This window comes from Tachypleus tridentatus, chromosome 7 (genome assembly GCF_004210375.1).
Source record: "Tachypleus tridentatus isolate NWPU-2018 chromosome 7, ASM421037v1, whole genome shotgun sequence".
Classification (NCBI taxonomy): domain Eukaryota; kingdom Metazoa; phylum Arthropoda; class Merostomata; order Xiphosura; family Limulidae; genus Tachypleus; species Tachypleus tridentatus.
The window spans coordinates 60,967,369-60,991,118 of record NC_134831.1 but is presented as its reverse complement, the minus strand read 5'-3'; the positions used below and the strand labels follow the sequence as shown (position 1 = coordinate 60,991,118).

Sequence of the window (23,750 nt, the reverse complement as noted above, 5' to 3'; positions counted from 1 at the left end):
TGTTAAATCTAGTTAATATAATAAACTTGAGTGGATATAAGTATTAAAATTTATTTATTATGGTATGTTTTAAAATATACAAGAATAAAATGTTAAAGGCAATGACATTTTTTAGGCACATGGTTTTTACTTTTACCCAGATAATAATCCTCTCATTTGATTTTCATGTATGTCTACTTATTATTTTTTAATGTTAATCAGATGTTTTCCTTGATTACCCTTTCTTTTGTTTGTTTAAATGTTAATTTTTCATTGTTATATTGAAAATCTTCCTGATTTTGTTGTAACTTAACTCAAGTATGTATGTAAACTGTTATGCTTTACATATTTTGCTTTTGAAAAAAAATTAATTTCTTTTTATTAAGTGTAAAGTTTGTGTCATGAGATTTAGACTTGTGTATGCTAATTAGTCTTCTACCTTTAGGTTACAATGTATTTCTGCATTGCCTTTATAATTTTTGTAGGAAAGACTTATTGCCAAAAGAGATGTTATGTTTGAAACATTTAAATCTGTTGATGAAGGCACTGGCAGATTAATGGAATTATATATAATACACCTAAGTCAAAACTCTTTTACTGAATTATAGGTTATTTTGCTGTTTAAAATATCCTGTGAAACTTAAATAACTTAAATGCATTTTGTTGTATTGAAAAGAAACAAATGTAGGTATTGTTTATTTATTCTTCTTTTTACTTGTAATGGCTCTTGAACATTATTGCCAAACATGTTTGTTTCAGGGTTGGGTATTCAATGTTGTACCGTGGATCATCTGTCCAGTATTTGGACTTACAGGAGGGTGGTTTGCTCAGAAACTAATTATAAAAGGTAATGGTAATTGTAAATTAAATTATAAAAGAATAACTGTAATTTGGTAAATAACCAGAAAAGAATTGAAATTTAACAAATTTATGAGAGGTAGGTTATCTTAACAAATACAGAATGATAGTTTTAACTATAAATCTTTAAACAGCGTATTTAGTTGAGTGAAACAAAAGCTGTACAATATTTGTATTAGCTTAACAAAGGCAAAATTATAATTGTTTTGTTAAACCTATTAAAAATGTGTATAGTTGCACAAAACAATAATTGAATCATAGTTATTTCATTGTGACAGTATTAATTTCAACAGAATAAGAAGAGATACAGTTATTCAGTTGAATAACTAGAGAATTGTAATTATCCTAGTTGACAGAATAGAAAGAAACTAATTCAGCTGCAGAGAAAAAGGCTGATTGTTTTAGAAAATGGACAAGTAAGATGGGTTGAATAGTTGAGCTGAGAAATGAAACATGTTAATCAGTTTATTTGAACATGTAAAGAATGAATACTTTAAAAACTAAACAAATTGAATAAATACTTAAACCTTAACATTTATTGAGCTGCCAAAAATCAAAACAGTTTTTACTTGGGCTCAGTGAATAGCTATCATTTCAAGTTTAAAGAAAACAATTCCTGTTTTAGTTCTCTCTATAACATTACTGTCATGTGAATGTTGAACATTATGATTATGAGAATGATGAGTACTCAGGTTAGAAATAATGTTAAAAGCTTTGTTTTATTTGATTGTCAGCATCTGTATAAAACTAAAGTAACTCTATCAATCTATATCAAGTATTTACTTGCAGTAGATAATAGAAAAGCATTCAAAGCTGTCTTTAAGTAGATAAATTAATCTGATTACATTGACAATGAGGTAATTAAAGGTTAACATTCATATATTAATAACTCCAAATTTTCAGTTGTGTGTCACAACCTTTTGTAACATTCACACACACACACACACACACAATAAATATTTATATTTGTAAGCAAAATATTGATTCATTTGAATATTTTTTATTTCAAGTGCACAGAAAACAATGACTCAGTATATCAACAGTTTGAATGGATTTTTGGAAAGAGATGGAAAACCAAAAATGTATTTAATTTTGACTTTCAAATAGGAATATTAGTTAAAAAAAAAGGCAAAGTGGCAAAAAGGCAAAAACATTCAGTGTTTTTAATGTGGTACAGTGATGTACTTTACAGCCAGGAACAGTTTTTATTATCCTTTTATTTTAATAAAACATCTCAGACTAATCCTTATTTAGTTATCAGGATGTTTGCTCCACTTGCATCACCAAGCAAGTTTTGCTTATCCTGACTAAATATCACAGATTTATATAGGAATTTAAAGTTTTATGGATCATTTCAGTAGGTTTCTTCATTGACAAACCATAAAATTTTTTATCTCACTTACTTTCATATCCCAGTATAACTTAATGAAATCTAAAGTGCTTACATTCAATTTGTGAATCTGTAATAAACAATTTCATCTTTATGTAAGACCAGCACATTACAAAAAATGTAAGTAGTGTAGATAATAATTCAGAATTAAAATTGAACAAAAGAGAATCCTCAATAGCTGCAGCACTTGAAATTATTTCAGACAATAATAGAGTAAATTTTTTTTTTTTTCCTTTTTATTTGCTATAGTTTTGTGCACCAGCAATACCATATAGAGGGTGCACATATGCCCAATATGATTTTAATACTATTCAGGATCTCTACCAATCTACCATCAAATTAAAATTATTTTAGGCAGGATTAGAGTAAATTTATACATGAGATCGTGAGTATGGTCAAATAATTAATTGACAGGGTGTGACCTCCTGAGTTCAAAACCATAATTACATCTCATGTTGGTCAAGAAATGATGGAACTGTGAGCTGAAAGTTAGTGCTTGAAAAAAAACTTGAAGCAATAACATGAGCCACTATACCACAGCTAACAATAAATATTGTTATGAGGTTTTATACCAAAATTAGATATAGTGTGTTCATTTTTCCAAAAATAAAATTGAATACTCTCTTTTTTAAATTCATTTTGTTAAAATATTTTATATGTAACTCATTTATAAATTGATGGGGAAGCTTATGTGAAACTTTGATTGGTTAGATTTAACTTGCATGGTTTTATGTATTGTATATCAAATTGGTAAAACATCAAAAGAATGTTAAGATAGTTTGAGAACATACTGTTTTAAATTTAATTTCAAGCATCACATGAATTAGTTTTGTAAAGAGGACACAAAGTGTTGTCTACACCACGAGGCTTAGGAAAGCAAATATTATGTGATAGAACACATCTTATGCACAACAATCATTCAGAACCAGTTTTAAAGTTCCAGTTATTGTTAGGATTTAAATGTAGTCAGGCACATTTTATTAGTAGGTGGAAAGAAGAATCAGAAGAGACTTTTTATTATAGTTTATTCAAAGGAATTGATAAACTATTGGTAAAGTAGGAATAATGTGTAGTGAAACAGATTTTTAATGTTGAGGTGTCTGTTATTTATATATATAAATATCATTCAATGAGACTTGGAGCCCAAAAAATCTAATGTGGTTTAATGAGATTTAGAAACTTATAAGGTTTAACACCATGATATGATAGGGGTCCTTCAGAATGAATAATAGGAGTCAGAGAACCTTAAGAAGTTGATCTTATAGTATATCACAATCAAACAAAAATATGTTTGGAGATGCAACAATAATCAGAGGGACCTGATCAATCAAATAATAAAATTTACAGTGTTGAAATAGTACAGTAAAAAAACAAGCAGTACCTAATATAATAATATAGAGTGGAAGTTGGAGAATCATAGGTGGTGTTAATATGGCTTTTCAGAGGTCACATAATTATTTGAGGTAGTGGAAAACAGAGAACTATGTATGTTATGTTTGTTGTCTAATCTATCAAAATACAATAGCAAAATTAGTGTAATATATAGTGAAGGTATGAATTTAATGTATCTTATGTTTATGTATTTTATTCTTTAATTTGACTTTAAAGTGCTAGTTGAAGTATTATTACATACCACTATTAATATTTGTGTATTAACAGGATGGGGCATAACACTAGTGAGGAAGCTATTTGAGGTAAGTAATCAGTTGTAATAATTGAAGCTGGAATTTGTTTATAAAAATTATAAACTTGAAAAGTGACTTTAAAGTACTTGGTGAATTTACTTAATAAAGATTTGCAACGGTGTGATATTCTCATGTTAACTGATTTCCAACATAGTATTAGATAGGTCTCTTATTAACAACAGCATCAGTTAGGATATTTGTATAGTAATCTGTTTAAACTATGAACTAAGTGTAATATTCTATAAGCAGGATTGATCTTTGCAGAACTCTTACACTATGGTCTTTACTTGAAAATCTTTTTTTTTTTTTAAGAATGTGCAGATAAATTCAACAAGTAAATTTGATCTTTTTGAACAGTTGGCAGTGTCACCTCTTGACCTTTTTTCTCTGTCAGCATTCACTGACTGTAACAGACAGACACAAGTCTGGTCTTTGTACTTAATGTGAGTTTAGTGTTTTCAGGCATAGGGATCCTCCTTGTAATACTGGGTTCAGGGTGACACTACCCTGTTCCTGCAGTAGAGGCCTCTCTTCTCATTAATTCTGTTTGTAGGAGGTCCTTTCCATGCTTCTATGGTTGAGTTTGGGGACTTTATCTCGTAATATTGGCAACTGGACGTACATGTACTGCTCCTACAGTAAAGTGAATGTTCCATGTCCTCTTCATAATTCTACATGCAAGATATCTGTTCCCTGTACTTACAGTTGAGTGAGTTATGGTTTTGCTCGTAATACTGTTTACAGATATTACCCTGTTCCTATGGTCGAGTTGAAGCAATGCTGCATTCTTTTCATGCCAGATTTGTTTTTTGTTCTTCTAGGTCCTTTGATAGTTTTGGGAGTTTATCCAGTTTCAGCTGAAAACAAACTTCCTCTTCAAAACTTTGACTACTTTGGGTACAACATTGTTTACTTATGGTTAGGATTGATGAGTATATGTAACATGATTCATATGCTTTAGCCATTAGGTACATGTTACAGTATATTTGTTTCAATCTTTTTTGATACTCAGCCTCTTAACACTGAGGGTAAGTTATGCAACTGTGTCTGTCCAATTGAAGTTGTGAATTTACACAGCTAATTCAATTTATATATTACTATGGATTGTACCTCTCGAAATAAAACACTTGTGCACTTCCATTTTTCTGTTCATATTAGGTTAGAAGTTGTGTGCTACACCAAAAGTGTAGTTTGTTTTAATCATGGAACACATCCATTCATTCTAGGCAGTTGCTTTCCACTTGGTTTCAGTGTTGCAATGTGGGATTCTAGCTTTTTGTAAGAAAGGTAAAACTGTATCAAAAGTTAACACTCTTACACTGAAAATGTATTTTCAATGAGTATTTACCTCACACACTTTGTGTATTTCTTCCCCACTGCCAGTGTTCTTTTCTCCAGACCTTGCAAATTCTCAAAGTGAGAATTCAGTGGGAATAACAGAGGGAACTAGCTGTATTAATATGGATGGTGCAATACTATTCTCTCTCATTCTTTTAGTGTTATTTATTCAGTACATTTTTTAACTTAATTAAAAGTTTTATTGAGAGAGCTCATCAGATATAGTCAAGTTTTACACTTTTCATTGATATAGAGTAGCATCTCTTCTTGTTTCTAAAATATGAATAATTGTATAGGTTTCAAACCAATTTTATGTTCTTTGTGAAAAAAGTTGTTTTTATGTAATGAAAGTTCAGTCAAGTGTCTTGTTTTCTCTTCAATCTCGGTTGCTTAAACATTTAAAACCTTTTTTAGTTAAAAATATTATAAATGTCTTTTGTTACACTTGTTCAGTTACTCTTATAATGTATAAAAGATTGGTTTACATTGACATTAAATGATGTGAAGCAGGAGGAAAATAATTTTTCAAGTAGAATTACTCAAGAAATACTTAATAGTGATAAAGTATGTGGCTTTTGTTTGGAATGTTAACTGACAGTGTTCTAAGGAGCAGTCATTCCTTTATACTATTTCTTACATTGTAAAAGAATTACCAGTTTAAAAAACAGTTTCTATAGAGTTTCAAGTCTAGTTTACTCAACCATTACTTTACCGTATAGTAATTTAAATTAATTTATATATGTGTTATACAATACTGTGTAAAAGTTTTAAGATAAGAGAATATTTCATCATTCTTTCCATTTTATGGGGCTAATTTTTCCATGTAATTATAGAATGTAAATTTCAACATTATGGTAATGCTTCACTGATCCCTGTTGACAACTGAATGACCCAGGGTGAGAATACTTACCAATCTTTAGAATTCCATTGTACTTGCATCAAGGGCATGTTATAAGGGTTCTGCTTAAATGAACATACTGAACAAACTTAGGATCTAAAATAACTGTCATGGTACCCCATACAGTGTCTTAACTATATAGCAAGAAGCAAGCATGTAGTATTGGTATGTGCTAGAAACAATCAGTTTAATAGCACTTCAGAAATAAATCTTGATGAAAACTTTCTAAAACTACATATTAAGCTTTGTTGTCATGCCATGGCTCAAAAAAGTGAGTTTGTCAGTGGAGCAGAGAGTTTGCATAAAAGGTTTACATGATGCTGGTTGGTCTCTCTGGCAAACTGCTGCAGATTTGAAATTCTCCTAAGACGTTGTCAAATATACTCTAGGTTGTGAGACCAAGACAGGTAAATTTGAAAATAGAAAATGAAGAGGTAGAACACATGAACTCAGTGATTCTGATGTTAAGTATCTTTCTTTGTGTAGCCTTCAGAACAGAAGGAAGACTGCCCATGATCTCAAACATGGGATAATCAACCATATAGATGGAAAAGCATCCAGATCTACAGTATCAAGAACACACTGTGAGAATGGAATATTTGGTCACGTGGCAGTTAAAAGATTTTCTGAGTATTGTCAAGAGACTGAAGTTTGCTAAAAATTGCAAAAAATGGACTGTTGATGATTGGAAAAGGTATTATGGACAGATGAGTCCAAATTTGAAATATTTGGTTTAAAGTGTAAGTTTTACATCCAGTGGAAAAAAGGTGAAAGATTCTTACCTCAAAGCATAGCACCTACCATAAAGTATGATGGAGTCAGTATGATGGTTTGGGAGTGTTATTATGCTGAGCTAACAGGAGATATTTGTAAAATAGGTGGAATAATGGACTGGCATAGGTACCATTAGTTAGTGATTTGTCATAATATATATATACACTTTAGTTTGTATATTCTTGGTAAAGGATTCTACAATCAAGAAGATAATGACAATAATAATGACTCATAGAATCTATGCAGAAATTACTTAGAAGTTACTGGAGTCACTCAAATGATACAACAATCTCCACAGAGCCTTGATCTCAATGCAGTTGAGCAGATCTGGGATTTGATAAATCAAAAACCTGACAAATCAAAAATTACTTCCCAAGAAACTCTATGGGAGTGTATTAGAGACATTTGGAGTAAACTCCCAAAGGACACTGAATAAATGTTACAACAATGGCTTAAAAACTATCTGTAGTTTTTAAAGTAAGAGAGGGACACAAAATATTAATTGTTTGTTGAACTTAAACAATTCCACTGAGTTTCTGTTGTACTAAATATAAAAGTTAATATAATTTTGATATTTCACCTGTGGTTTACTTTCCATTGTTATCTGAAAGTAGCCTAAAATCCAGTTTTTAACTTTATCCTGACACATTTACACAGTACCATGTAATGGTATTTGTTTGATTTGCTGACCCAAGAATGCATCAGGTATCTATACCACATATTTCACTTGTAATGAAAAAGAAACCTTTAATATATATATACTCAGTTTTAATATGCTTCATGTTTATACCTAGAGAAAAACTATAACTGTGTGTATTTTGTCTTGCATCTAGTGAATAGGAAAAGGGGGTTAATAAGTAATGTGGGACAGTTTTGGGAAATTTCAGGAAATAATTTGCTTTAAATGTAAAATGAGTTTTATAATAACAGGGAAAATCAGACCTATTGACTTCCTGAAGACGTAAAGTTTACGAAATTTGAACTGATATATAGAATTTAGCTAAAATTCCATTTGTGTGCCCAGATGCTTGAAATGAATTCTCTGCAGAAAAGATACATGCAATCATTAAATATTCAGGTGTTTAAAGAACAGTATGTATGTGCTTTTTGTTTATATTTACCTATACATGTGCCTTAAATTCTATGTTTTTAAAATTATATTTACTAAATAGATGAAAAATATATGATATTGTAAGGCTGATAAAAGATGTGTGTTTTTTTGAAAGATATTTTATTTTTAGTTATTCAAGTGGTATATTGTGGTTAATATCTCCCAGAATGTCAATTTAACTGATTCAAATATTATGTTGAGACAGGATTTAGCAATCTTATCAGTTATATTTACATCATTAAAGGTTGAAGGAATGTTATATTGTTTGCATAATATTTCTAAAGAAAAGACAAAACCATTTATTCCATTGGCACAAAATTGAATTTTAAGTGACATGATTTTTGATGGGTAAAGGAGCAAACTGAAGATAAAACCTGATATCATGTACTTTTCATTCTTTTATGCATATTATTATTAAATGAAAAATAATATTTTCCTTCATTCTTTTAATGAATTTAAATTAGTCTGGTAATGAATGTTTTTTGAAAGATATTTTATTTTTAGTTATTCAAGTGGTATATTGTAGTTAATATCTCCCAGAATGTCAATTTAACTGATTCAAATATTATGTTGAGACAGGATTTAGCAATCTTATCAGTTATATTTACATCATTAAAGGTTGAAGGAATGTTATATTGTTTGCATAATATTTCTAAAGAAAAGACAAAACCATTTATTCCATTGGCACAAAATTGAATCTTAAGTGACATGATTTTTGATGGGTAAAGGAGCAAACTGAAGATAAAACCTGATATCATGTACTTTTCATTCTTTTATGCATATTATTATTAAATGAAAAATAATATTTTCCTTCATTCTTTTAATGAATTTAAATTAGTCTGGTAATGAATGTTACTCTTAATTTTTGTTACAGGGATGTGGACTGTATCCTACATCTTTACTCCTTATTTTCATTGGTTACCAGAGTAGCTACATTGGTGCACTTGTTTCACTAGCTGTTGCCATGGGTTTGATCAAGCTAACATTAAGTGGAGTTGCTGCAAATCCCCTAGATATAGCTCCTACCTGTGCTGGAACTGTTTTTGGTAAGTTAGTGTGAGTTTGTAAAGTTTAGTTCCAAATTAAGCCTGTAGTGTTTGTTGTTACTTCTTGCAGACCAATGTTGTTAATCAATGTTTGTATTTGTTTGTGTTTTTATGTCTGAAAGTATTGCTTTATGTTTATGAGTTTCTTTTCTTTTCTTTTAGAATCTTTCTGCCCATCTTTAAGTATAGGTGATATTTACTTAGAAACTATAATCACATGAAAATATTGACACGCTAATTGTTACTCACAGAAGTTTTCTTCTCTGTTAGAGATTTATGATATGATATCTTAACTCATCTCAAAAATAGCTTTTCTTAACAATTTATACAGCCCTCTCATGTTCAAATTTCAGTTACCAGTAGTCTTGGTACTCCCACCTACCATTACATGTATTCATGTGAGACATCTGTAAGCTGTCATGCAAATGATCATGCAGCAGTCATCCACCACTAGGAGTGCTGCACAACTCATCTCAAAAATAGCTTTTCTTAACAATTTATACAGCCCTCTCATGTTCAAATTTTCAGTTACTAGTAGTCTTGGTACTCCCACCTACCATTACATGTATTCATGTGAGACATCTGTAAGCTGTCATGCAAATGATCATGCAGCAGTCATCCACCACTAGAGTGCTGCACAACTATCATTACACGTGCTCTCTCTACCATGCAGCTTTTTGTCACTTTTTGATTGGCAGTCATATTGCTAGGAAGTGTTTTTGCTTGTGCTTTCCTCCTGATTGTTTTTAGTGAAAAGTTCCATCAGGTTTCTGGCTAAAGTTTCAAATATTATTCAAGGCCCTTTTTCTGTGTTTTTTAATCCAGGTTTTTTCATGTTTCAATGTTTTTGAATTGTTTTTGACATTTCTTTTCTCCTTTACTATGTCAAATCTGCTTGTCATGGTCACTCTGTGGAGCGTATGCTCTCTGGTCTCAACTGTTCTCATTTCAGTACTGGTTCCTCTGCTTATTTCCATGCATCTAGTCAGCCCTCTACAGCTATTGATCTCTAAGTTTGCTCCTCTTCACTATTCTCCCACTTTTCGTGGAGGGTTAACAATAATCCACAAGGCAGTGATCATTTTCCTATAATTTTGAGAGAGACTGGCCGTGGTCAATGCCACCCAACCTGCATGCCCCGGTGGAAGTTGGATCATGCAAACTGCCCCTCTTTCACTGCTCTCGCAGAACTTGATCCTGCCATCATCTGTAAGCCATCAATAGACGAGTGTGTGGCAGCAATAACTGACTGTATTATACAAGCAGCTGCTCAATGTATTCCTAAAACCTAGGCACGTTTTCCATGATATCCTTGTCTGTGGTGGAATCTAGCCTGCCACATAGCACGGAAGGCTCAAAAACGAGCCTGGGATACTTTCTGTAGATATCCCATCCTCTCGAACCTCATTGCTTTCCAGCAGGCCTGTGTACGTGCTCGGTGGGTAATATATCAAAGCCAGAAGGAATCTTGGATTAAGTCACAACCAGTATATCTTCTACCACCAGTTCCAAAGTCATATGGGACAAGATCCAAAAGGTCAGTGGACAATATTATTCTGTCCCCCTCTTGATCTTGCTCTGATGGCCAGGAAGTAGCTGATACCCAGAGTATTGCCGATACTCTAGGTGAAAGCTTTTACTGTGTATCTAGCACTTCTGCTTTTTCCTCCACCTTCTTAGCCATCATGAATAGGGCAGAGTGATCACCTCTTTCCTTTCGAACTGATTGTCTCTATGACTATAATTGTCCCTTTATACTGGTAGAACTCAAACTGGCCCTTCATCAGTCTGGCAGTATATCAGCTGGACCTGATGGTATATGCTATGAAATGCCGCACCATCTGTCTCCTGCTTCTCATGCTCTTCTTCTGATTGTTTTTAATTGGATCTGACAGGAGAATGTTTTTCCTGATGCCCGGTGCCAGGCTATTGTCCTACCTTTCTCTAAGCCTGGGAAGGATCCCAAGATTCTTTCAAACTACTATCCAATTGCTTTGACAAGCTGTCTCTGTAAGACCTTAGAGAGGATGGTTAATGCTTGTCTTTTTTCGACTTGAAACATCAATCAGACAAGCCTTTCTCAAATGACAACATCTTGTATCAGTATCCTTTTATGATACAACATGGAAGTATGGCATTTTGCAAGACCTCCATATATATGGATTATGTGGCCATTTGCCCATTTTTATTAAAAAATTTTTTAATGAACAGGAGATTCCCATTATTTTCTAAACAAACTTGGAGTCCCTCAGGGCTGTGTTTTGAGTGTCACACTTTTCAGTATAAAGATTAATGCCATCACTGAAGAACTTCCTCTTACTGTTGCAAAAGGGCTCTATGTCAGCAACTTTCACCTCTCATGTCAGTCATCGAACATGAGGTATATTGAATGGCAGCTACACACTGCCCTCACTTGTTCACTGAAGTGGATCACAGCAAACGGCTTTAACTTCTCTTTCCCTAAAACCATTTGCATGCACTTCTGCTGCCATTGGGGTATTCACCCTGATCCTGAACCCCATATTGATGAAATTGTGCTGCCTGTGATTCCTGAGAGAAAGTTCTTGGGGCTTATCTCTGACTGTAAGCTGACTTTTATACCACACATCAAGCAGCTACGGGTCAAATGTACAAGAGCACTGAATATCTTCCTTGTCCTCTCTTCCCCCACTTGGGGAACGGATTGATGTTCTATGCTAAAGATATATTGTGCTCTTATTCAATCGAAACTCGACTATGGATCACTGGTCTATGGCTCTGCCAGAACCTCTGCCTTAAAGATACTGGACCCCATTCATCTTCAATGACTTCAGCTCTGCACTGGGGCTTTTTGCACTTTCTCAGTTTAGAGCTTATACATGGAGTCTCATGAACCTTCTTTGCACCTCTGCCGTTTGCAACTGTCTTTACTGTATGCTTCGAAACTTTGCTCCTTACCAAAGCATCCAACCTGGGGTTGGGTTTTCCTTCCTCGGTAGGCCATACGTTTTCAGAACAAACGATCTGCCATTGCTTCTTTTGGCCTTCCTATCCAGGTGCAGTTGGATGAATTGGGTTTGTCCTTGGATAAAATTGCTGTATTCACTGGTCAGCCCAATGTTTCCCCCCTGTTTTAGTAGAGTATGGGAATTCTTTCCATTTACCAGTTCCTAGCTGCTGAAGTGGTGGAGCCTGGAGGCTTCCTTTAGAGTGTGCTCAATCCCACTCAGTTAAGATTAGGGCAGTAGTGTTTTACTGGTGTTGATGGCATTGACACTCATTGTACTCAGATCTGATGACAATTCCAGGTGGTAGATGACGCATTTTGCCAACATTTCCTATTCTGACAGAGATGCTTTCTTTTCTACTCTCCCCTGGAAATTGGTTACCAGCAGATATGGTGATGGTTGGAGCTGAACTAGCCACCACATAAATTGTTACATGTGTGTGTAGCCATGTACCATTCTTCTACTGCAGATGACAATACAGTGACCTCTGGTGAAGGACTGGAGATACATTCCCATTTACTGGCCCTTGAATGTTAGTTCTTCACAGATATAGTGATTGTTGTGTTGGGTGTATGCACGTAATAATGCAGATCCTTTGTACAGAAACTCATCTTCCCTAGGAGCTGCTATACTCAAGATGAAAGGTAGAGGACGCTCTTCCTATCATGGGCTAAATATCCTTGTCAAGTTTTGACTAGTACTGGTTGAGGTTAATTCTCATTTATGGTCCAATGCATCCTAACCACTCTACGCTTTGGGTTGCTGTATTTCACGTGTGTGTGCCAGGTATCCTCTTCCTACCATAGACTGGATGATACATTCACATTGTGGCCTAGTGTTGCACTGGTTATGCATACCATTTTCTTTGCCAGATCCCCCCAGATATTAGTTCCTAGCAGATGTGATAGTTATGTCCAATGATGCTGGGGGATTTCTCTGTTTGATTTCACCCTCACTGTGACACATTTTAATGTGGACGAAGATGTACCTGGCTCAAAAGTGATAGTCTCCTCTGAGGGTGTTGTCTTTGGTTTATTTGCACACTCTATGGTCTTTCTTTTAACACTTTGGGGATCATATACTCACCAGATCTTCTGCCAAATCAGTGTGGGATTCTAGCTATTTGTGAGAGGAGGGGAGATATTATATCAGAAATCCACATTTTCCTATACTGAAAATTTATATTTGAGAGATACATACCTCTTTTAAAATTTCTGACTCAACCTCCCTACTTCTAGTGTAGGTTTTATATGTACTGTCAAATCTTGAAGTGATTTCAAGCCACATGGAAGAGAGGACACTGGTGAATACACATGAGGGTAGGTGGGAGTATCAAGGCTACTGATGAGCAAAAATATACACATACATGGAGCAGTATAAGTTGATAAAAGCTGTTTGTGAGAAGTATCTACAGGAAATATGTTGACAGTATTGGAAAATATTACGTTTATTGCCATACTATTTCATTTGCAGACCTTTAACCCTGTGTCAATTGGGGTTGGTCCACAACCTTGTGTTTGGTAATTTTTTTAAAAAAAGTAAATTCTTTTGAAATTAAGATAACTCAAATATTACGAAAAGTTGGATTATAAGCTATATTTAAGTTAAATTTATTGAAATAAATTGATGTTAAAATTATTTAGTTAAATTTTGAATCTAATTCTGTCAATGGTTGTGACATGCACACTTTGACCCAGTTGTCAGCTTATGGTTAAACAGTGTTTCACAGCATATAGACATAACAATGACTAATGAAGCTAATGTTTATAGATAGCTATAGCCAATGTTTAAATAGATCAAATATATGGTATGTATATGCATAGGTGTAGAAAAAAAAAAAGATGTATATGGTAATTTATAGTTTCTTAAGATATTGACCCCCTAAATCTCCTTTATGCATGAACAGAGTGAACTGATAGGAAATAAGATTTAAGTTACATACCATAAACCTTGAGTGTTTTTATAGTTTCTTTAGACACTCCTTTTTGTTTTAAATTATGTTTATTTTAACACTACAGAAATGCTCTTCTATGACAAAACATCAGGTAAAAATTGTTAGGTTTAGCAAGTACAATAAAGAGACTAAGGTCCTTTTGACTCAGATTGTGAATTATTGAATATTATTATAAAGTTTATTGTATTCAAACAATAAATGCAAATAAAACAACTTATTATTTATTGAAAATAAACCATTTATTAGACATAAGTTGTACTCGACTTAAAAGATATTTAGTGTGAAAAGAGTAATGGTGGTGTTATTTTGATACATCAGGTCCTAGGTCACTATTTTTGTTAATCAGGTTTTTATTATTTATAGATGAATATGGTGATTTGTGAAATCATGAAAATTATTTATCAAAATAAATGTGGTATTAAAGGTCAAATTAAAACTGACTCAGCACACAAAATGGAACTTTTTCATCAACAATAAAAATGTAATTCTATTAAAGACAAAAATATTTCTTAAAACTATGTGTCTCTCACAATGTAAGTTAAAATGATTGAAATACCAGGTTAAATTATTTAAGTTTTTAAGATGAAGCTCCATACTGTTTAGTTTGTACTAAATTAGATGCAGTTTGACTAAGTATATCTGCTGTGAGAAGGAAAACAAAATTGGGAGATATCAGTAACACCTTTCATTTCTGGTAAAGATGAAACTATATGTACAATATATTCATAACCCAACTTTTGTAATACTTTTAATAACAACTTGGTCAAACTTGAGTGATGACATGTATTGTAATTTAATTGAACTACAATTCTGAATATGAATTTATGTGATACTGTTTAATATAAATCTATTTGAAAGAATATATAGTAACTAACTTGTACACAGTATAAACATTCAACTTGCATCATACTATTTGTTGGTTAAAACCATAGTATACTACTTGTAAGATGCTTTGTTTGGTATTTAAATTTGTATTTATACCAGCATGTACATCAGATTAATGTGTTGTATAGATGCACAGTTAACAAATAAATACACACCTAGTGTTGTTATAATGTTACTGTGTTTCAAGTAGGTTTAATTTTATTCTTGACACTTGACTGTCTGCATTTTAAATTGACTGTGTGAAAAGATATGTGTGACCTCAACATTAGTTATTTATATACAGAGGTTGTAATGTGTTCACTAGCTTCTTTTTGTTTTATATTCTTTATTTATTCTTAATTGTATTATTAATGTGTAATGTTTATTACATAATATTACATTCACTTATGTCACATGTGCTTCTAGTACATATTATCTTCAGATTACTCTTAAAATGCCTGTGAAAGTTTTTCTTTTTGCTTACATCTGGTAGAGACTGTTTCTTGAATTGCATTATCAAAGTGTTTGGCAATTTTTAATATCGTATTGTTGTGGATACTTCAGTTTAACCAGTATTGAAAAGATTGGTTAATTGGGAAATAGTCTGACATTTTACTCTCTTCATAAGACTGATCATCCCCCACTCTCAGTTAGTTACTAATAGTTGACTTTTAGTATTTTTTCATTGGCAGATGCATTTGGTTTATATTGCAACTCTTAATAGACCAATGGCAGTTACTTTGGAACAACTTGTTAAAGAATTGATATTACAGTGTTTTTTGTTGTTGTTTTTTTATAGATGCATGGCCATTAATGTGTCCTTTAAAAGTTGGAAAGACTTTGCTGTTACATGCTAACTTGTAGACTAACCACATTTGTAACCACATATCTGAATATGTGCTATGTCACCTGATCAGTTAATTTTCTATATAAAAATAAATGCTGTGGTAGTCATATAATTGTAGTGTGTTAATAATGTTTTCAGTTAGTATGTATGCCTGTAATTTTCAATATGTAAAACATAAGTCATGTACAAGTGGGATTTTGATAAGGTTTTTAATCAGTATATGTTTGTTATTTCCAGTATTTATCAAGTTACTGACATACATGTTGGACCTTAATAAGGTGTTCAATCACTGTATGTGCTTGTAATTTACAATATTGACAAAGAATAGAGTGAGAATTTCATGGATTTTAATATTTTGAGAAAAGTATTTATGCATCTTAGCACAAAAAAAATTATAATATAAAAACAAAACTAGTTGTTTTTTTTATAACAGAATACTGTTTCAGCAGTTTGTTTTTTTGTGTGGTTTGTTTTAGGAATGATGAACACAGTGGGAGCCATACCTGGTAAGTGGATTAAATATTTCTTAACATTTATAATGAACTAAATAACCATAAGAAAACATTTTCAATTATCTGAAAATTTATTACAACAATTTCAGCTGTAGTACATAAGTCTGGAAAAACAAACTAAGAATATTTGATTAATGTGAAGGAAAAAGAAATGTGTAGTCATTGTTTGAACATAACAATGAAATGGTATTTACACATTGATATAGTTATTTTTTATTTTGTTATTATTATTACAGAAAGTATACTTTCTCTTCTAGGTTTCTTGGGTGTTTACGTTACTGGATACATTTTAGAGATCTTCCACAGCTGGAAAATTGTGTTTAACTTTACAGCAAGCTTAAACTTTATTTTCTGCTCTTTATTTTTGATATTTGGAACTGCCAAGCCTATTCTGCCAACATCTTGAGTAAGCTGAGTAGAATTATCTATTAAAACCACCTGTGGATGGAAATAAGTTTTTATAAAGGTGTTTTGTCCATAATATGGTTATTTCTGAATAAAAGAAAATAAGTAAAAAGATACTGAACTTTGCATCCTATACCTGTTTTTACCATTACTTAGAAAAGTTCTGATGGTTGATTTAAAAGATTTATAAACTAAGAGAGCTGTAGTGGGGTCAGAGGATCATACCAGATAAATTTTATTTCATTATTCAAACATTTTCCATTAACAAAAAAAACACACAAAAAAAACTCATTCAGATGTTTTATGTATATTTTATCATAATATTTTGATAAAAACCATTTTTTGTCTTCTGACTTTTAGCTTATTAATTAGACAACTTCATGCTGGTTTCTTAAAGCTTACAAAAAGGGAAAACAAAAGTGCATTTAATATATAAAAAGTAGTTAATTTTGGTTCTTAAAGATTGCAAAATAATTAGTAATATCATGATAAAAGGTCAAGAGCTTAAATTTTTATTCAAGCCAAAAATAAAACTGTGTGATAATATTGAATTATGTTATAAATATGGTATAATAATTGTGCCTTGTTAAAATAGGAATAGGTTAAAAAAATAATCCATTTATATTAAATTACTCGAAGTACAACAGGTGAAAATCAATGTACAGAAACTGAAAACAATGAGTTGAATCTATCAACTTCACAGTAGTGGGAATGTTTTAGAAACTGTGAATAACACCTCAAGTTTAATTTAGTACTGAGATTTGTTATTCAAATAATTTCAGAAGTGAGTTGTGAAGGAATGAGTAACTTTTAAAATTTGAAAAATAATTAGTTTTAACTTTTATAGGTATGCAAAATGGTTACAAATAACCTTGAATTCAGCATCATATTGGAGATTCCCTTAAATAATGAAACTTCTCAACTAGTTTTGATATTTCATGATAGCCCTAAGGTTAAATGAATTATTAATAACTTTAGTCAAAAGTAAACTAATTATTACTCTTTACAATTGTGATAAAAACTGAACTGCAGATGTTTTTATTTTCTCCACATTCCTTTTTCTGTTCCTCTGAAGTATGTGAGGTAGTTGAGTGAATTCTTTTGTATTTTATGAGAATTGAGGGTAAGCCATCTTCTTGCTCTCTGAAAATTTATCAAAAGCAAATTCTCAGCTTTTAAATTTCAACTGTGTGAAGAATAAGGATATTATTTCTTTTTCCTAATTTAAGAACAAGATTAAATCCTTTTTCAGTGCTAGTGTGTGAGGCAAGACTGTACTGTTTTATTATTCTGTTGTAATGCATTTGAAATAGATGTTGACATTTGTTTCTTCAATATAGTTTTCACTCTTTGCTCAAAAGGAGGCTGAACAGCCAACTAACAACAACATTGCATCTCAGATTGATAAATTTATCATGTTTGTTGTAATGTGTATTAAAAAAAATATTAATAGTAACAAATAAATAAAAACTACATTTTTCTAGTCATGAATTGTGTAAATATTTTTTGTGTTTTGTAATACACAAGAGATATTTATAAACTCTCATTAGCTTACAAGTGTCTGAGCAGTGTCAGTTATCATGTAAAGTCTGAAAGACACGAGTGAATTCTGTTCCTGCACATTTCTGGCACATAAGCCACTGCTTTCTGACTTATGTGTTGTATGTCACAAAATTTAAAAAAAAAAAAAAAAAAATTTTGAGTTTCAGAGTTTCAGGTTTTCTTGTACTACATATGAATGAAGTAGATCTTGTTCCCTTATCTTTCTATTTTCATGAAAAGCTAAAATTTCTTCTGTACTGTTATAGCATGAAATAATGTTGATTTTTTTTTGTGTGCATGAAATGCACTAGTAATTTAGTGTTATTATACAGGATACAAAGACAATTAATAAAGTCTAAATTTATCATATTAAGATGTGCTCAGGTAATTGGAAAGAAATGTAAAAATACACTTTTATTCTGTACAGATACAGTTTGTTGTAATGAAATTAAACCATGTTATTTAAAATGGGATATTTTTGATACAATATTTTTGAATAAAGTATGTGCAAGTGTTTTGTATTTATGTAATTTATATATAAATATTGTTTGTAAATATATATATATATATATATATATAAAATACAATGTACTCATTATTGTTGCTACTTTTATAAACCAGCATGAAATGTAATTCATGCTGTTGTATTTTTTTGTTAGGTATATTAGAAGATTATTTTACTTCTATATTAACGAACTTTTATTTCTTCCAAAGCAAAAGTGTAATTTAATTATAAAATAGCACTGTGACTGGTCTGTGTGTGAAACTTTTCATGTTAAGTAGGAACAAAATACAAAAAAAAATGGTTAGTTTGTGAAAATGAACATCTTAACAACAGTAACATCATCTAAACTTCATCATATTCTGTATCTATAGCATTTTAAATATTTTAGTTTATATTTTGAAAGACAATGGTATGAACAGGTTTTTTTTGTGTTTAATGTTCAAAAAGTATATGCAAAAATGTTTGAAAACATTTGAAAAAATTGCAATCTTACCAAAATCATTTATTTATTTCTTCCTACCTAAAAATTGTGACTTATACAAACACGTTTAAAATGTTAGCTTATTTCTCTTAAAAACGTACAACTTCAGTGTGCATTACAGTTTCAAGTAGTGTCTGGTAAGTGGAAATTGAAAAGATAAGAGCAGTATAGTATAGTATATTGTGATAACAGTCAAACAAGCTAGAAACAACATGAGAAAAATTAGGCTTGAGTACTGTGTTACAGTGTGACCTTTAAATATTATTATGCATGTTAGTTGTATATGAAATATTTTAACACAGTGAAGATAAACTGAGGAAATGTAAGTTACAGGTTTTTTTTGTATGATAAGGATTTTCAAACTAAATTTTCTGACTGTTTGATTAAGGTGTGTTATAAAGGATTTATCCACATGGTATTTGGTCTTTGTTATGAATTTATAATATATGAATAAAATTCATGGTTGTAAAGCACTTAAAAGTGTTACTGGAGGAATAGCCATGTGGTTTTTAAGTTTCCGTAAAGTGATAATATGGTGAATAGTGTGATTTAGTTTAAAATAATGTGTTGTATATACATTTAGAATAGTGACCATAGTATTTGGAATATATTTAAACATAGAGTTTGGAATACTGTAATAATTTCATGAGAGTGAATTTGAAAGTAGAGGAATGAGTGTTAAGGATTTCTGCTAATATGAAAGGACAGAAGTGATGGATTTCTTGTTTCAAAAATATCACTTGTGTGTGTTGTATACTTTGCCCTGCCACTAATACAGCAGTAAGTCTACGGAGTTACAATGCTAAAATCAGGGGTTCGATTCTCCTCTGTGGGCTCAACAGATAGCCTGATGTAGCTTTGCACACACACACACAGTACTTAGTGTATAAAACTGGTGAAGAATTTAAAAAGGTTTGTACCAAATATAAGCTTTTCAGTTAAGTTGTTTTTTTTTATTAAGAGTGGTCTTACTTATAACAGTCTTTCAGAATTGATTAATTATAATAAAGTTTCCTAGCCTAATTGTGCATTTGGTTTTATTTTCAGTTTCTTTAGTTTATTTCTTTTATGCCTGTGTATGTTTTTGTACGCAGTTCTTTAAACTAATTATTTTTTGTCCTGCTTAAGGATTGTTCCTAATTGATATTTGTACTCTCAAACCCAAGGGTAGGAACTTTTTCTTTAAAAATAATTTATTGGTCTTCCAGAAGAAACTTGGTAGAGAAATTTTTAAATTAGATCGTTTGGAGCTGTAAATTAACTTATTAATAAAAAAAAACTTAATATTTTGTGTTATGAGCAAATGATAATGCTAGAATTATAAAATCTTCTGTAATTTGTTTAAGAAGTGTCATATAATTATTTGTGTAACATTCATTTGTTGAAACTGAACTTTTTGTGAAATTGCAACATATTAGTTGTATTGAATTTTGTTTACCTTTAAGATATGAAAAGTGTTATTTTAAGAGCTTTACTGTATGTTAATAGCCAACAAAAAATGAAACGTATATTAGCAACTCTGCTAGAATATGGGATCATTTTTCATTTTTCTAAATTTATATGTTAACAATAACACTAAATCAGTGGCATACTACAACATTATTGTCTGTGAACATTTAATAACAAATGTTTTGAGTTTGTTTGGATTTTCTTATTTAAGACATTTAGTTTGTTCATAGAACAACAGCTTGTATATTATTGGATTATCCACACTGTAAGCTCTTCATTTAAGACCTTTAGTTTGTTCATAGAACAAAAGCTGGTACATAACTGGACATATCCACTCTCTAGACTCTCCATTTAACACCTTTAGTTTATTCATAGAACAATAACTTGCAGATAAATAAGTATATCCCCACTCCAGGCTCTCTATTTAACACTGTTTTAAATCTAAAAGAAAAAATGCTGTTATGAAGATTTTTGGGGTCGTATGTGACTGTCAGAAACTATATCTTGCTGTTATTTCTCAACTTAATACAACCTGATATGATTGATTAATATCAAAGGAATTGTTTGAGTGCATAACTTGATGATGGTATTGGCTAAAAGGGAAGAGGTTTGTGAAAGGTTGTAATTTATACAATGAATCAGAAGGTTAGTTTAAAAAGTCATTATTTTTCAATAGAAGTAATTTATTTTGAAAAGTGTACTAGTTATGGAACCATTGTTCATTCTGGCTCATTCATATCCTTTTATAAAAGATCTTAAGACTTATTCATAAATATGTTATATTAAATTTTAAGGTTTTTAAAAATTTTGGGGTGAAATATATTTTTTTTATAAATTAGAGTGTCTTTAGAGTTTGATAATGATAATGAACTTGCTCAATAAGTAGCATATTTTTAAAATATGTTTGGGTCTTCTCTAAAATTTTCAAGTAATATTCTGTTTGATTACTTGCTTTTAACTTTGTCATGTGAGATGCAACTTGATAGTAACTGAAATGTGAAAAATATTTTCTTCAACTTGAAAATAAAGTTATGATTCTGTTGGAGGAAACTTTATGGAAAATGTTTCTTTAATAAATTATTGTGGGATAAAAGGCTTTTTCTAGCAATTTTGATATATTTAATGCTTCAATTAATTGTGGTTTAGTATTTACAATGCAATTTGTATTCTTATTGCATGTTTGTATTCTTTGTTTGCTTCAAGTTTATCAAAATATAATTAAATAAAAATATTGCTAAATATAAGCTTGTATTCTACTTCTTTCACAGACTAGTTTACTTTCTTAGCTTATCTTAATAACAAGGAAAGATTGTAGAATATAAATTTCCCATGTATTAGTTATATTTACTTCTAGTATCTATACCCACACAGCGATTTCTATTACCAGTTAAAAAACTTGTAAAATCAAATAGCTTCTTATAGGCTATGGTCAAAATGTTATTCTTTCTTTCATTTCACCAAAGCAGTATGCATGACAAAGCCAACAAATATATAAAAGATTATGTTAATTCAGCTTCTAACCTTGTATGTATGTCCATCTAACTCCTACAGTTCTGGAACCAATAGGCTCAATCTTTGCAGGTAAACTTGGTTTGCCCTTATTTATATGATAAAGCCCTTTTACTTACCAAGGAGGACTAAAATGCTCCCAGAAGGTCACCCAAGCATTATGTGATTTAGAAAAGATTTCTAGCACCTCTGTAAATGATTCTAGCATTGACTTTGGTGTTTCTGTACCCCTCAGAGATCAGGGAGAGTTATGTTTGGAATTATGTTCATACCCTACCCAACCCCAACACACACAAAACAACAAAAGCTTGGGAAAACTAATGTATCTCAAGACAGCTTCTTAGATCATCTGGTTTATTCAGGTACAGAATCTTCTTTGATGAGTTACAGAATTAATTTAGAATAATGGAGGAACTTGATTAGTATGTATAAAGTGTTGTATTTATGGAGACTTGAACCCCACACAGAACCGAAGGTGTTTTATGCTAGCATGTTCAGTACAATAAAAACTAAATATTAAATGTTATTTTTAGATAATTTTGTTGTCCCACTGCTGCTGTCTGAATTTCTTTTCCTTTACTTTCTACTAGTTGCTTCCTGCTGTTTTACAGTACAAGTTTTCAGTTCTGTACTGCTTTTAAAGAAAACTATCCAGAGGTTGCAGCTGATTCCCTGCCACAAATGTTTATTATGAGACACCTTTAACATATGGTAGTATAAATTATATTCTAGCTTTTGTAACATTAACATTACAAGTAGACATTACAATGGAATGCTGTTTTATTTCTTAATCGATCAACTTAGAATTTGCAAGGAATTTGTTTGTACTATATTTCAACAATAGTTACATTTAAATTTTGTACAATGTTATAGGATTTTTCTCCTTTTCTTTGGATATGCCCTGAACTTGTGAATATACCTTCAAAGTTGTAAAGTGTAGTATTTGTTATACATATTTTGAAGAATTAACCTAGTATTCATAAAACACTGGCAATGTGATTTCGAAAGAATGTTTATACTACTAATCATGTTTGTACATTCGCAAGTGTAGACAGTGACAATTGATGTGTTAATCTTATAGTGTGAACGGCCTGGCATTGCCGGGTGGGTTAAGGCGTGCGACTCGTAATCTGAGGGGTTCGAATCCCCGTCGCACCAAACATGCTCGTTCTTTCAACCGTGGGGGTGTTATAATGTGACGGTCAACCCCACTATTCGTTGGTAAAAGAGTATCCCAAGAGTTGGCGGTGGGTGGTGATAACTAGCTGCCTTCCCTCTTGACTTACACTGCTAAATTAGGGACAGCTAGTGCTGATAGCCCTCGAGTAGCCTTGCGCGAAATTGAAAACAAACAAACTAATTTATAGTGCGAAGTTTAGAATGCCCAAAGTTCTGCCACAGGATTTCACAAACGCCTGGACTTGTTCGTATGCATACTTTATTATTCCTTTTAATTAAATAAGATAGTGTTCAAAGCACTGGCATAGCATTGAAAACACACTATCTACATGCTACTTCACAGTGTTTCTTACTAACTTGTAAACTTTAGTGTACCAAAGAGTTTTTGAAAAATAAATGCCTTAACAGGTGTGAGAGTGCAATGAATGAAGAATACA

The 23,750-nt window shown here is 31.5% G+C and overlaps 1 protein-coding gene across 1 annotated transcript in view; it reads left to right on the top strand.

Annotated features, from left to right (window-relative positions):
* MFS18 (major facilitator superfamily transporter 18) overlaps window positions 1-21,869 on the top strand; it is a 47,652-nt gene extending 25,783 nt beyond the window's left edge. Inside the window, exons 9-13 of the mRNA XM_076511967.1 lie at window positions 739-826; window positions 3,887-3,921; window positions 8,908-9,079; window positions 16,208-16,237; window positions 16,501-21,869. Coding sequence (XP_076368082.1) covers window positions 739-826; window positions 3,887-3,921; window positions 8,908-9,079; window positions 16,208-16,237; window positions 16,501-16,649 — 474 coding nt within the window. The 3' untranslated portion in view covers window positions 16,650-21,869. The remainder of the gene's footprint in view (window positions 1-738; window positions 827-3,886; window positions 3,922-8,907; window positions 9,080-16,207; window positions 16,238-16,500) is intronic.
* Window positions 21,870-23,750: the final 1,881 nt, after the last annotated feature.